This window comes from Phalacrocorax carbo, chromosome 3, assembly GCF_963921805.1.
Source record: "Phalacrocorax carbo chromosome 3, bPhaCar2.1, whole genome shotgun sequence".
In the NCBI taxonomy this organism is placed as follows: domain Eukaryota; kingdom Metazoa; phylum Chordata; class Aves; order Suliformes; family Phalacrocoracidae; genus Phalacrocorax; species Phalacrocorax carbo.
The window spans coordinates 127,141,352-127,155,822 of NC_087515.1; the positions used below are offsets into that span (position 1 = coordinate 127,141,352).

The window sequence follows — 14,471 nt, forward strand, 5'->3', positions numbered from 1 at the left end:
ATCTATTTTGAGATTTGGAGAAGCAGGTGGGATTTGAAAGATATCTCCAGCTTATCACCGTTAACTATCAACATCCCATCCATGAGCTTGAGATCCAACCCCAAACCCTCTGAAGTTATCCCAAAGTTCCTCTCTGCCAAAATGCAGGTGTTTTTGCTGCAACTTTACATTATGCAGCTGTTATTAATGTTTTCTACTTGTTCATTCTTAAAAACCTCAGCATACATTTCATGTTAGCTGACTACAGCCTTGCTGACTGCTTTCTGATCCCCAGAGTTAGCTAGCAGTGAGAGGACAGGGCGAGTAACCGTGACCGCGGAGCTGGACAGGCAGCTACAGATGAGTCTGCTCCAGCTCTGGATCGTTTGCTGCAAAGCAAAGCACAGATTTGTTCCTACCCTCCTAAAAAGTAAACTGTTCAGAGGGAGTACCTCTCCAGCGTACAGACCAAGAAGTGAATGATCAGTGATAATGAAAGCCAATGACAAAAGTCGTCTTTTCCATAAATAAAACAGCAGGAGATGTTTAGGCTGTATTTGTTTACCAGGATTTGTCTTCTCAAGCTGGTACCATCTGTAAAATGCCCTTTTCTTTTGTTCACTCAGGTCCGACCCCTGCTGCAACAGCCAATGGGAGATCCGGCTCTGACTGATACCTGTAAAAAAACAGAACAAAACAAAAGAGAGAAAAAGGAAGAGAAAACTTGTTCTTTTTAAAACATTTTAAAGTGGTATATATACTGATAAAAGGCGTTGTCTTACAAAGCCCAGGAACTCATAATGTTTCAATCACAGAAAAAGTAGAGAGTTCAAGCTTCCCTGCCCTGTCCCTGCCCGCTCTACCTTCTCCCTGTTGTTATTTTCAGCCTTAGTCAAGGTACATCCTGGAATCAGCACAATCTACCTACACACACAGTCGGTACAAACTGGGAAGCCAAATCTACCACTGACTTGAATCGCCTACAACTTCCCGGATTCTTAGATTTCTTCATCTGTGAAATGGGAACAAGTCCCTTTCCCACTATTATATATAAATCATGATACTTAAGAGATGATTATCATTCAATGTTTGAATAAGAAGGGAGATAAACGTAGAAACAGTTTATATGATATAGATCAAATCAGCCCAGAAATGGAGCAAACCAACTATCAGCAGCTGTAACAATGGCCAGAAAACAAAACAGGGCAGCTGTCTGCCAGCAAAGCAGGACTGAAGCTTTAGGTACCCAGGCAGGATTAGGGACAAACAGTTCCAGGGTTTTTAAAAGAAGCCTTCTAAGAAAACAGTAAAAGGGGAAAAACCCTTAGAAGTTAATACAGTTACTTCCAAAGCATGACACTGAATGAAGGATCAATGCAGAAAGGGAAAAGAAGTGATTAAAAGGAGAGAAACCAACTAAAGCAAGAGGTTTAAAAGTGCACTAGGAGGTGAACATTTGAAAATACTGAAAAATATGTACGTTTGTTGAATAACAGACAGGGTACTTAAGTTAGGACTCCCCCCTAGGCTTTCCACAAGGCTCCTCAGCTATTACAAAGGGTTAACAGCAACCAAACTCTCCTGAAAACTAAAGTTTTAGGAGGTGCTCCAAGTAACAATATACTGCTGAACACCACCTGTGCCACCACCTGCTTGGTGATGATACTGCGGCAGGTAGAAGGCTGTTTTTCACATAGAAACTGAACTACCTCTCCCCTCTTGAGATGCGTCAAGGTTTTTGTGAGATCTCATAATCATATTTAACTCATGAAAAACAACCTCCTGTAGTTTTACTGCTTCTAATGGAGGGTTTTTTACTATGCCTTTTTTTACACTGAACATAGAAACTTAACTTTAGAAAGACTATACTTGACTCTCAGGTGTCATATTCAGGTGGGTTTACTCCAACCAGATTTTTAGAATCAGTGAGTTTATGCTCTTCACTGGTTTTCCTTATACAGAATTCCGGAGCCTATGAAGTTTTAATTGTCCTGGGGAAAAGGGATAGGTGTGTTTTGTTTCAAGTGCAGAAGCTTACTGCTCTCCAACAGAGGTCTGCCCGCCAAACATACCCCGGTTTGGTTTTGTTTCCTGTACATCTATTGGTCGTCTTAACACCCGTTCCCAGAGACTGCCTTTGCCCCACGACTGAAAGAGTTCAGGAACAGCTGGGGCAGTCAAGAGTTGACTACCCCCAGGGGCCACACTGGGATTTACAATTACGTTTCTACTAGCAGGAAAGTGGAATTTTTCAGCCTAACGCAAACCTTATATTCTGCCAAGTTTACATCAAGTAACTGTGGAAGCATACAAGTTCATACCAAAAGAAGTCAATATAAGTTGATAAAACTCTCCAGCCCAAAGCAAGGCTTCAGCCTAGTTGAGATTGTGCAATCCAGACGTCTGATCGCCGGTGAAAAGACCAGGTTTTGAAAATTTGCAGCTCTTCACCTACTCTTATGATTTATAAAAGCTATTTCTTTAACACAGTGCCGTGGGACACAAATGCTTGTGTCTCGCTGCTTTTGGCTGCTTGGCTCCTATTAATCAATGGGTAACGGCACCATTAATTTACTTGTTTACTACAGTCCACTTACCCTTATTGCAGTGACTTAGTAGTTGCTGAGTTGTTTGGATAAGATATTAATGCAAAGCATTATTAGATAAAAATCATAAATAGAGGTTAAGTGTCTTCAACAAGAGTTGTATAGAGGAAAATCCAAATTCTGCTCAAGCGGCTGCCTGATACTGTCCCAAAGCAGTACAGACATTAGCCACTTCAGACAATGTCCTCGAGACAAAGCAAAGGAGCAGGAGCCAAAAGATTCAAGCTATGTATTGCCGTGTCCACATTGCCTCCGAGTCCTCGCAGTTTATAAAGTCACTTCGGCAAGATGGAGCTTTGTAAAGGACATTGAGATGTACAAATTCAGCACATGCACTATAAATTCTCAGGGCATTGCTACTTGGGACGGTATCTCATGAAAGGCACTGCAGTCCATGGCATTTTTGGCATTAGCTGAAAGGCCATACCTGTTTTGCCCTTTGGCTAGCAAACTTCTATAGCAATGCTACAAAACCAGATAATGTGTCAGGTAGAGCTTAGGCAGCTCATCTTGCTTATGGTCATAGGAATTTAGTGGATGACCTCTAGAAGACCCTTGAAGTCCCATTTCCTATCATTCTTTTCTGGTTTTTATTATTCTCTTTCCTTGTTTCTCAGATCTGTGGTGACAACCGAGATTCTTCAAGGTTTCCTCTTCCTATACCACCCCTCCGCTTTTAAAGATATAAAATATCTTTCATCTGTGCATCACCCTAGTTTAGAGGCCCCAAAAATGTATATTCCAACAGCTTGACTGACTGAAGGTCACATGCAAAGTCTGTAGCAGAAGGACTGATCCAGGATCTCCTAGATCCCAGTACAGTGTCTTAATCACAAACCCATCCTTCACCGCTTTCACTTAAAAAAAGAAAACAACCCAAATTGTCACATCAGAGTTTCTTGCATCTCAAGTGGGTTTTATACAGTTGACTCATAGGGACAGCGACTACTACTACCACCAGTACCATCCTGTCACATTGTCTGTAATCACGCTACTTTAGGAAATTGCACTGGCAGGAAAAAAGAAATCATCCTGCTGCCAGAAGCAGATTAATGAAATAAGTTCTCTGGAGTACTGAAAATCCAGCTGCCTTGAGGAAATTCACTCTCAAACTGAACCACAGCCCTCACAGAAGACTGCCGTCCTCCGGGCTCAGCATCAGCGGGGACACGAACACATGGTCACGAGCACAACTAGTTTTCTCATAGAAAATACTGAAGGAAAAAAGTGGCAATCACAAAGGATTACAGCAATTCCACTGTTGACTTCTTGCGTCACACGACACACCCTCCCATAGCGGGTTACTCGTCCTAACGCTAAAATGGTGATGACAGCACAGGCATGCTCTTCTGGCCAGTCCCACTCTCTCCTACATAAATTATCTGGGGGGAAAGTTTCCCTTTCAAATACATAAAAGAAATGACAAAATGCATCATCAAGAGAAGGCAACTGGTATCTGCAGTACAAATCTGCTCATAACCCTCAAAACTGCTACTCATCAAGTCTTCGGTAACTGGCTTTCACCTTCACAGATAGACTTGTTCAGAGACTGCTTTGCATTTCTTTAATGTTTCTTTCAGGAAAGATTTTTAGAAGCACCTGGAATACATCAGATTTGGAGAAGAAAGTAACTGACTGTGTTTTAATTCTTCAGTTTGTAAGCAAAGTCCTAGATACATAACATGTGCTTGCAAAGGACATCTATCAATTTAGGAGATTAGCAAAGCTTGTTTACAGAAAACCTGCAAAGATCAAAATCATAGAAAAACAAATCTTTTCCTGTGTTGTCGTGAGTATATTAAAAAAAAACGGAAAATGTTTTTCAAAATCCAGCTTCTTGAACTTTCAGACAATCAGTAATTCACTGATCTTCTGAATCCTCTTCACAATGGAACTAGTTAAGTTTCACTTCGTTTGTATTTGCATTTGCTCAGCATCCCTGAGTGTAGGTTCCAAACCTTAAGGGACTTTATTTAGGTTACAGCAGTGCTTCGAGGCTGCCCTCCACCGTGCTAGATGCTGCGTGCGTTTACCCTAATATAAAGCCAGGTCCTGAAGATTTCGTATCAATTAAGACAGAGACAGTAGGACAGGGCTGAACTGTACAAGCAGAATAATTGGGAAGGTTAGCACACCTGCACACTGGAAAGCTCTGTGTGTTATGTATTTAAAAAAAAAAAACACACCACCATGACCTCTGCATTTTATTGTTGGTTTTTTTTTTTTGAATAGTGGTTTAGTTTTTATGGGACTAGCTTAGAATTGAGAAATCTGAACTCAAGTTCCTGCTCTGCCACAGCCCGCTTCCACCGTGACCTCAGGAAAGTAAAGGGGCTTTTGTTCCTTCACTCCCTATGTGTAAAAAATAGGAAAGGTAACATTTCCAAACCTTGCAGAGGCCTCACGCATCAAAGCGTGTAGCCTGGCTGCAAAGGGCTCATCTCTGCATACTCCTCCCTCTCTCCTTTACTGTAGTACATAACAGAAAGATGTTAGTTTCCGAAAACACTTCCCCTGCCCTCCATCTACATTTGGAAGCTAAGAGGCAGCGTCTCTTACTAAGTTTACATTTACCTCTTTATCCTTTGCCTTCTGACCGTAACTTACTTGGTACCCAGCTACAATTCTGGTGGCAATTAAAGCAAATTGCAGCACATGACTTCAAATTACTGTTGATAAAAATTTGGCATCTCACCTGCCACATTTAGGGCTAAATACCTACCCCCGAGTAAGCTGCAGCTATGCTAAAAGGAGCTTCAAATAACAAGATAGGAAATTCAGCAGGAACTATTATTAGCTCCTGTTTATACTGTCATTTTTCTTATCAGTAGGAGATTATTTATACAGAGCCCAACCCAAGTGCTTCTTGTTTATCTTATTACAGACACCATTAAAAAAGTTTCTATAAAAAGCAGCTCCTGTATTTAGGACCAGCACTAATAAGTGTTATGCTAGGTTTTTCCTTCTTATCAATCATCCTTTTATTTTCAAGTCACCAGTTAATACTCTGTTACTATTTTCCAATCTGCCCTCTTCTCTCAGTACACAAGGCATCCCTGCAGAACGTCTTCCAGGTTTAATTTTCCCTGTCAGATTCATTATCTAAATGACTTTTAAAGTTTCTGGTAATTTTATGAAGACTAAGAGAGCCTAAAAAATTGTTCTGCTGCAACAGCTGACTTTAACCTTCAGCTCTGTGTTCCGTTGTCACGTATCCTCCCTCTCCACCACTTCCCATCCCCTCATGCTGCCGCACAGGAAAAACAAGAGGAAAAGCTGTTTACTGTTGCAGAGTCTGTAAATGCAAGGCTGCCCGGTGTGCTTTGCAGAGCTGTGGCTGACGTAGGAATGCGTATTCTGTAAGTGCACTGCAATATTAGAATTAAGATGAGAAAAAGGAGAAAGATATTTCTGAATGAAATCCTAAATGGCTTGAAGAATTTGTGAATTAAAGTAAAACAGAAGTTTCAAGGGACAGAAGTTGCAGCTGAGGTTCCTGCACCAAGGACAGAACACGACAAGATACAGAATGGGGACAAATACGATCATAAGCACAGGGGAAACACTATGCTCTCTGATGAGCTAGTCCAAGACCTGCAATTTGAAGACATGCAAATACATTGATTTAGCTGAAGTTCATCACTCGTACGTCCAATCTGGCCGACTTCAAATCCAGCTGTAATTAAGAAAAGGCAGCAAAGTTTTAGGTTCCTAGCTAAAGGTCTAGGATCACTCTGTTGAGATGCGCTATTACTCCGGTCCCCTCCCCGTGCCACTCTCCCCTCCCTTTACACACACACCCACCATTTTTTAGAGTAGTAAAGAAATTGGTAGAGATTGAAAGGAGGAAGTTGACAGAATGGGTAGCCAAGCCAAACAACTCTCCTTCTGGACAGAGCCAGCCATAAATTTTTCACTTCATTTCATTCTTGCCTCTCTTCCCGGGGCAGAAGAGACGAACGCTAAAAGCTGACGCCACGCTACTCTGCATTTATTTCAAGTGCTAAACAAAATGACTCCCAGCTGATGCAGGGTGGTAGCCAGCGGATGGGCAAGTCAAACATGCCCAACACCCGCTCTGCAGCCTCCAGACACAGCTTGCTGTGTTTGTACTACAACGAACGGTGGCGGAGGCTGTAAGCACACTGGCCTCTGTGGGCTGCCGATCTGTTCTTGCAGAATTGCCCCCCTTTCACGCTCTTTCACGGCCTCTTCGCTGGCCAGAACGGGGTTCTACCTCAATGCACAAGATAATAAAGAGGACCCTGAGACACGGTTGCTGGAGGCTGAAGAGTATTCTGAAACGGTGTCACTCTCATAGTCCTCCTCTACGCCATCTGCTACTGACCTCTCTTTGGATTTATTTATTTTTCCTCTTGTTTACTGAATGATTTACAGAACAGCTTTACCAGTAGGACTAAGCCTGTAAATACCACTTGGGATCATATATTCTGCAAAGCATTACCTCTGTCTATATAAACTGCTTTTTTAATGAACCAAAAGTGGTTTTCAGGCCTTCCTTAGGAGCCTGTTTCACAGCTGAACGGGAAGGGATGTTGGATACATCTGAAGAATACGCAAGTCAGCTAGCACTCATCAGGCCTAAGATGTCTCTGGAAGTGAGACCCTGGGACACATGCCTTCTGCTCCGGGTCTCTGTCCTGAGCTATTTTCAGTCACTCTTCACCATACTGTGCTTTTGAAAGGAAGCTGATGTTTCTCCCAGTAGTGCTGAGCACACTCTTTAATCTGGTCCCTTCAAACATCTCTTTGAGATTTACTATTTCTTTCAGATAAGGCCTAACTACGGACTTAATAGTGGCACACAAGTACTACACATCTGCTTACACAAGGCTACGGGTTATATTTAAAATGAATCAGCTCCTGTAGACCTTCCCACAGAGCATATGGAGGATGACACAGTTCAGCTGCAAAGGGTAGGGGGAGGACGAGCCTGGTGCGTCACAGTGCAGCACAAGCCTTGCTGCTCTCTCTGCTTGAGAAACTCCATCATGTGCAAACCACCACTTTTGTTTTCTCATTTAAAAGGTCCATGGAAACACTACAGGGTCAGCTGCAAAAGGACGGAGCTGTTTAACCTTTAGATCTACCTGTTTTCCCATTGATTTGGCTTGAAAACAAGACAATAACACAGTGCCATTAGTTCAGTCTTCGTTCTGTTCCACTGACAGGCTCAAAAGAGACACCTAGTAATATTTTCTCTGATCGCTGTGTGAGTACATTCTGGATTCTCCACCGTGTTTGCTGCCAAGTTGAGCAGGGAAGCAGACACTCCGGAAGGGAGAGCTGCTCTGCAGGGATATCTGGATAGGCGGGAGGAATGGGCCAGCAAGAACCTTATGAAGTTCAACAAGGACAAGTGTAAGGTCCTGCACCTGGGAAAACATAATCCGGGAGTGCAGCACAGACTGGGCTCCACCTGGCTGGAGAGCAGCTCTGTGGGAAGGGACCTGGGGGTCCTGGTGGGCAGGAAGCTCAACATGAGCGAACAGTGGCTGCTGCGGCCAAGGCAGCCAACGGGATGCTGGGTTGCATCAAAAAGGGCATCGCCAGCAGAGAGAAAGAAGTCACCATCCCACTCTACTCAACGCTTGTCAGGCCACACCTGGAGCACTGTGTACAGTTCTGGTCCCCGCTGCACAAAAAGGAGGTGGACAGGCTGGAAGGGGTCCAGAGAAGGGCCACCAAGATGATCAAAGGACTGGGAAGCTGCCATATGAGGACAGGCTGGGAGAGCTGGGTTTGTTCAGCCTTGAGAAAAGGAGGCTGAGAGGGGATCTCATCACCACGTACCAGTACTTAAGGGGCAGCTACAAAGAAGATGGAGACTTCCTTTTTACACAGAGTCCCATGGAGAGGACAAGGGGGGATGGACACAAATTGCTCTTGGGGAGATTCTGACTGGACACCAGAGGGAAGTTTTTCACAGTGAGGACAGTCACCACTGGAATAATCTCCCCAGGGAAGTGGTTGACTCAGCCACATTGGGCACCTTTAAGAGTTAGCTGGGCAGGGTGCTGGGCCGTCTTGTCTAGGCTGCGCTCTCCTTGGTAAGGATGGCCTAGATGATCCCTGAGGTCCCTTCCCACCTGGGATTCTGTCATTCTGTGACTCTGTGTTAAGCAGAAGGGTTGAGCAGGATGGGTGTGACACTTATGTCAACCGTGTATGAAGTGGATGGTGCCATTTTCTCATAGGAGGAACTGCCTGGGAAAGACAGCGAAAGCTCCCAAAGGCTAAATGCCAGCGTAACTACTTTAACAACTGAAATCCAAGACAGTAAATTGAGGATGGAAGGAGCAAAATGATCAGGTGTGAAGAGCCTGGTCTTGACTTTCCTACAGTCTGCCTGCAGGGGTATCAAGACATGCACTGAGACACCAAGCTAATTACAATTATATCAGCTGCTTTTACTGATACAGACTGTCTTAGATTTGGTGGGGTGATTCTGATTCAACAGCCATGCATGCAATAGTCCCACTGACAAAAAAAAGGAAGCTGGCTTGTTTTGGAAAGACCCTCTTTCTGCAATTTTTTTCCTCTTCATATTACTCCTGTTGAAGGGGAAGCTAGTTTGACTTGCTGGTAGGCGTGAAGGGTGTTATACAGAGGCTAATCCAGAGATGGGTTATTCCTGGACTACATTCAGGCAAGGACTGCACAAAAGTAGGGGAGTGACCCACTAACTCCCAAAACTTCAGAGGTCAGGTACAACTTAAGTAACTAGTCTTAACATTTATTTTTTAAGTACTAGTGCTAACATCTGATAAGGCTTAATAACATTCATCAGAGTTACACAAAATGTTAATCTCACCATTTTACAGATGAAATTGAAACCAGGGAAGGACAAGTAATTTTGCCCAAGATCACAGAGAAGAGTTGGGGATGTGGAAGGAATTCCTGGCTCCATGGCTCAAGCACCCATTTCTGCCTGCCTACCTCAACTGCTCGCACGTCTGCAAACCCAGATATCCCAGACAGATGGGTTCCTATGACATTTCAAATACTGAAAATATCATAAAAGAACAACTTCCCTCCTGCTAGTTTGGCATTCCTAGTCATCAAGGAAACTTAAAAACAATCTATTTCAAGATCTTTATTCAAGCTTGGGTTTAAAAATGAATAGATGTTATAGGTATAACAGGGGATCGAGCTATCCGTATTTTGTTGAGTCTTCATCCTAAATATGCTACCAGCTACGCCGTTTGGACAAGCAGTGTGAGCCTGCAAAAGAGAACTAATAGCACCGCACCCCATGGAGGAGCAGTAAGACTTTGTTACTCTTTGTGTAGAGCTCTGGAAACACACCCAAGGAAGAAGTGATATCACTGCAGTCTGTTCGCTTGTCCTGAATGTGAGACAGAAGGCACAGGGCTGAGGGCAAAAAAGAGAACTACTTTTCCCTCTAGGTAAAATCTGAGCTAATACAGTTATCCCCTCAACCTCACATCTGATTTTCATTAATTGTGACTCAAAGGCAAGTGATTCAAAAACTTCAAACTATCATAATCTGGCTCCTGGATGTAGTGATACCAGCTATAGCTGTGCTTACTCATATACATTTTATAATATAAATACATATTACATATCTCTCTCTCCATATACAGAGATGCAGATACGCATCTATTTGCCGCACTCAACAAACAATTTAAGAATTAAGGAAAACCGTTTTCATTTTAAGATAAGAACTTCAGGCTTATTATAATGCTGTAAAATAAAATCTGCTAGCACAAGCCACAAAAAAAAGAAAAAAAAAAAAGAAAAAGTGATTCACTGGGGAAGTGCCATGATGTGCGGGACAATGGGTCTTAAATCAAAGGCATACATTATCATGACTAAGCTGACAGATCTGCACTGCAATGCAGAAAGCCAAGCAATATTCCAACATCTGCACCATGCACAGAGAGGCAGTTAGACACAGTTTCCCCAAAATCAAGAAAGGACTCCCCGAGCTCTTACCTGTTACCTGTGCAACAACTGCTTGCGAAATTCTCCGATTGGCTAGGAAGGCTTTGATTTCCTCCTTTATCACGCTGCTGTCCCTCCTACCAAAACAAAAAACCAGAAGAACACACAAAAAGACGGACAGACCAAAGTGCACTTTGAAGATGCAAAATGGCTTTATTTCCTTTATTTAGGGGATGAGGAGTGGGGAAGGCAGGCATTAAAATAGTCAAAGTGCCTCACTGGTGGACACTTCTTTTAACAAGTGTCACGTTTGATCAAAGTACCCTAGGCAGGAGAATGGATGACTCATGTCCTATATAATTCATATTAGGTGCAGCACTGCCATATGGAATGTACAAAGTTTCATTACACAGGGATGAATAAATCTCTCATACCAGCATAAAAACCTCAGGCATAAAAACGAGGCACGAAAATAAAAAATAAAGGATAGTGGGGCCCGCATGGTTAGCTACACAAATGAATATATATACACAAACCTTCTCCAGCCTTCCAAGGAAAAGACCCAAAGGAGAAAAGATTTTGCAACCTCTATCCCCCACCCCTACTTCCTTAGTCCACAGCTTGCACTGAATGAACAAGTGCCAGTTATTTAAAGCTTTTGCATGATTTTTTTACAAGGCGTGCAAAGATAGTTCAGAAGGGACTAAAACTGTGCTAAAAAGAAAATCATTTGGAGGTTGCGCAGGGACTGTGATATGCAGCAAATTTCAATTGCAGTGAACACACTCTTTTTCCTCCTCTTCCTCCCTTCCTGAGAAGGGCAGACAATTAAAACCAGACTTTATTAGGCTTTATTATTTGGTAATTTCCCTTCCCCTTCTTCCCTCCTGCCCCTGCAGCATTCAGGGCAGATTCAAGCTTGCACACGTAAATGCAAAATAAATGCTATGTTGTGGGCTCACTTTTATTTCACCTTCCATATGCCTGCAAATAAAAGTAGTTTCAGTTTAAATAAGCACTAAAAGCATTACCTGAGACTTACTGCACAGGAACCCAAAACTCAAAGGAGCGATTAAACTTCAGCAACGGGAACCCCTGCATACCGCTATACTCACCACCTCCCTGTGTTATTCCATCATCCTGCAGCCGACAGTAAATAAGGTTGATCGGCTTTTCTTATTGCTCATCTCTAATCCTCTCCCCCAAAAGCCACACCTTTACCCTGAAGCTCCAAACTACTTCACATGTATTTTCACCCTGGAGCTCATGGACCCTAGTTCTCTCATAGGTACTTCATAAAATGTTGCAATTTTGGGAAAAAAAAAAAAGACATTCCAATATTATGACCAAAATTGTTTTGAGACATTTGGCCTTTCCTCTGATTTCTTTTTGCTATCGAGCCCACTGACTCTACTTTCATCCTCAGAAGTATAATCCCCTCCTTTCATCTTTGCCATAATGCTGAAAAGGAAGCTGTTAAAAGTAAAGGAAGGTCAGTCTGGGGGGGGAAAAAAAACCCAACCAAAAACCAAAAACCCCAACAACTGGCTCTCACTGAAACCTTCTTTATTATTTGTATTTTCCTACACCAATCTGCAGACTGTGCAAAACCCAGAGAGTCAGCCCCTGCCACAAACAGATGACATACATGCTCTGTAGATCCCAGTGGAAAGCACTCACCAAGCAGATTCCCTACTCCCCCTATATACGGAAGGAACTACAACTGGTGTGAAGTAGTGGAGGAGAGGTCATGTGAATTAACACTCAGTTGGAAGGCTTCTGAATAAGAGTAGGGCAGAAAATTAGTGCTAACATGAATTTCAGGTTTTGGTTCAGCACAGCTAAAAATATTCCAACGGTGAACCAGACTCTGGGATACCCATGCATGGCCCGGGGTTGTCTACACAAGACTAAGAGGCAGGTGAGAGGTACTGAGATGGTGACCACTAGGGAACTAGCAGGGGAACAGCTGTCTAACGCAGTTCCTGCTTTCTCGATAACACCTATCACTACTACAGCAGTCCTCCACCATGCAGATTTCTTCTGAGGGATCTCTCACTCTGACTTTCCAAACTTTTTACAAAGACTTCTACTAACCTCATCAGTTCCTCCACTTTGTCATCAATGTCCAAGTCCTCTTCAGAAGCTTCAAAACTATACGACCTTTGAGCCAAGCTGTTTGCAAGTGGGTAGCGGGTAGGTGACATCTTCCCGTTGAACGCAGACAACCTCTCGTTACTCTCCCTCCCGTTCTGATTAGTAGTGCAAGGCTGTGGGGAGGTGTCGTAACTGTTGCTCGGTGACGGGGACATCCCAGAATGCTGGGTCTGCGTTGAAGCTGTGGCTGTAGAGGAGGATGCTGGGACATTGTTGGTACTGTTGCTGTAGGAACCACCTCCATAGCTAGACCTTCTTCCAAATTTGTCGCTATGCTCCTGATCAAGACGGTCCAAGGTTTCCAGCGCGTGAAGGATTTCATGTCTGGTCATTCCTGTACGTCTCAGGCGCTGAAGCAGGTCTATCTGCTCTATGGTAAATCTTGGTTCGTCTGTGTAGTGAGACATGGTTTCCAGCAGGCTGAAAACAAGGAAAATGTAAAAGCAAATACTTCAGTTTAATAGTTCTCTGTGGTATGTGGAAAGTACCTTACGTGCAGGAAAGATCAATTCTGGTCCAAAACTTTAAGTCACACACGTGACAGAGCTGGCCGCTCAATAGTCCACCTCCAAACAAGCTCAGCAGGCAACCTCCCATGAAAGCTAGTCTCGCTATGTAGCAGGAGGGCTTCTTTTCTTTGAAGTGCTCAAATAACATTTCTCTCTTCCACTAGCATTCCCCACACCTTCTGCAATAAACCTGCAGCTGGTACCCTTTTGCTTTTGATAAACTGCTGCTACATAGAGACAGTGGTTGCTCAGTAATTAAGGATGCAACTTGATTTCAGACAAAATTTTGCCCATTGCTAAGTATCCACCAGACAGAAATTCCAGATTCCAAAACTGTTAGGTTGTGGCCAGAGGTTGAGTTTTTCTGGAGAAGTTTTAACCAGTTATGACATGAGATTTACGAATCTCAACTCTTTCCAATCTTAAGTACGAAGAGTTTGAGTTGCCCTAACTTTTTTTGTTGCTACCTTGAAAAAAGAAGATAAAACCACACCTAGCGGAAATTCTAGTGGCCTGTAGGACCAAAGTTGATGTGACTGAAGTCCCGTTTCTGAAGTTAGTAACTTTTGAACCTGGAATGTTGTCACAGGTCGCCTGCCCTAACAAGGAAAGTGCAGCACATCCAATTACTACTGAGCTTTCATTTAAAGAAATAAGTCTACAGCCTTTTTCCCTCCAAAGGCAGGCTTCTCGTGTAACTCAGTCATCTTGTTGGCTCATCAAAAGCATTTTTAACTCCTAAACTTCCCAAGGTGCCAGAACAATGAACATGTATTTGCTGCAAAGCCCAGCAATGGAACTGACAAAAAAAAAAACCACAATACGCTCCCTTAATTTCTTTTCCTTCCTAAGTCTCCTTACTACAGATCCAAATGGCATACAAATGACAAGATCACCTCCTTCAGAACTCAAGATTTTGAGAAGAAGGGATGGCAGATGGAGGGCAGACAGAACTTGGCAAAGAGATCAAGGCATTTTCCATCTTTCTTGTGAATCTTCTTATGAGTCAAGGGTTTATTACAATTCCTGCAGGAGAGCAGGGTGAAGACATCACTCAAACTCCAGGAGACATGACAGAGCTAATGTACAATCCCTACAAGCAAGAGCAGACAAACAACAGCCTCAGGAAAGTCAAGTAAGAATTCCAAGGACCCTATGAAAACCAAAAGAGGGATGATGGCTGTCATGATTATGCTAGACCTTTCATGGACAGGGCTGCCTATTTCTCTCCACAGATTCTGAAGATCACTCCTCATTTCCATTTCTGCACTGGCACAGAGAAGTCCCCAAC

At 43.2% G+C, this 14,471-nt stretch overlaps 1 protein-coding gene across 18 annotated transcripts in view; it reads right to left on the bottom strand.

Moving 5' to 3' along the window:
• The window catches only part of HMBOX1 (homeobox containing 1), a 127,548-nt gene that overhangs the window by 53,925 nt on the left and 59,152 nt on the right, over positions 1 to 14,471 (bottom strand). For all 18 annotated transcript variants that reach the window (XM_064448292.1, XM_064448295.1, XM_064448294.1 and 15 more), the window contains 3 exons: positions 12,612 to 13,091; positions 10,566 to 10,651; positions 545 to 655 (listed from right to left, as the gene is read on the bottom strand). In XM_064448292.1, coding sequence (XP_064304362.1) covers positions 545 to 655; positions 10,566 to 10,651; positions 12,612 to 13,078 — 664 coding nt within the window. In that variant the 5' untranslated portion in view covers positions 13,079 to 13,091. The remainder of the gene's footprint in view (positions 1 to 544; positions 656 to 10,565; positions 10,652 to 12,611; positions 13,092 to 14,471) is intronic.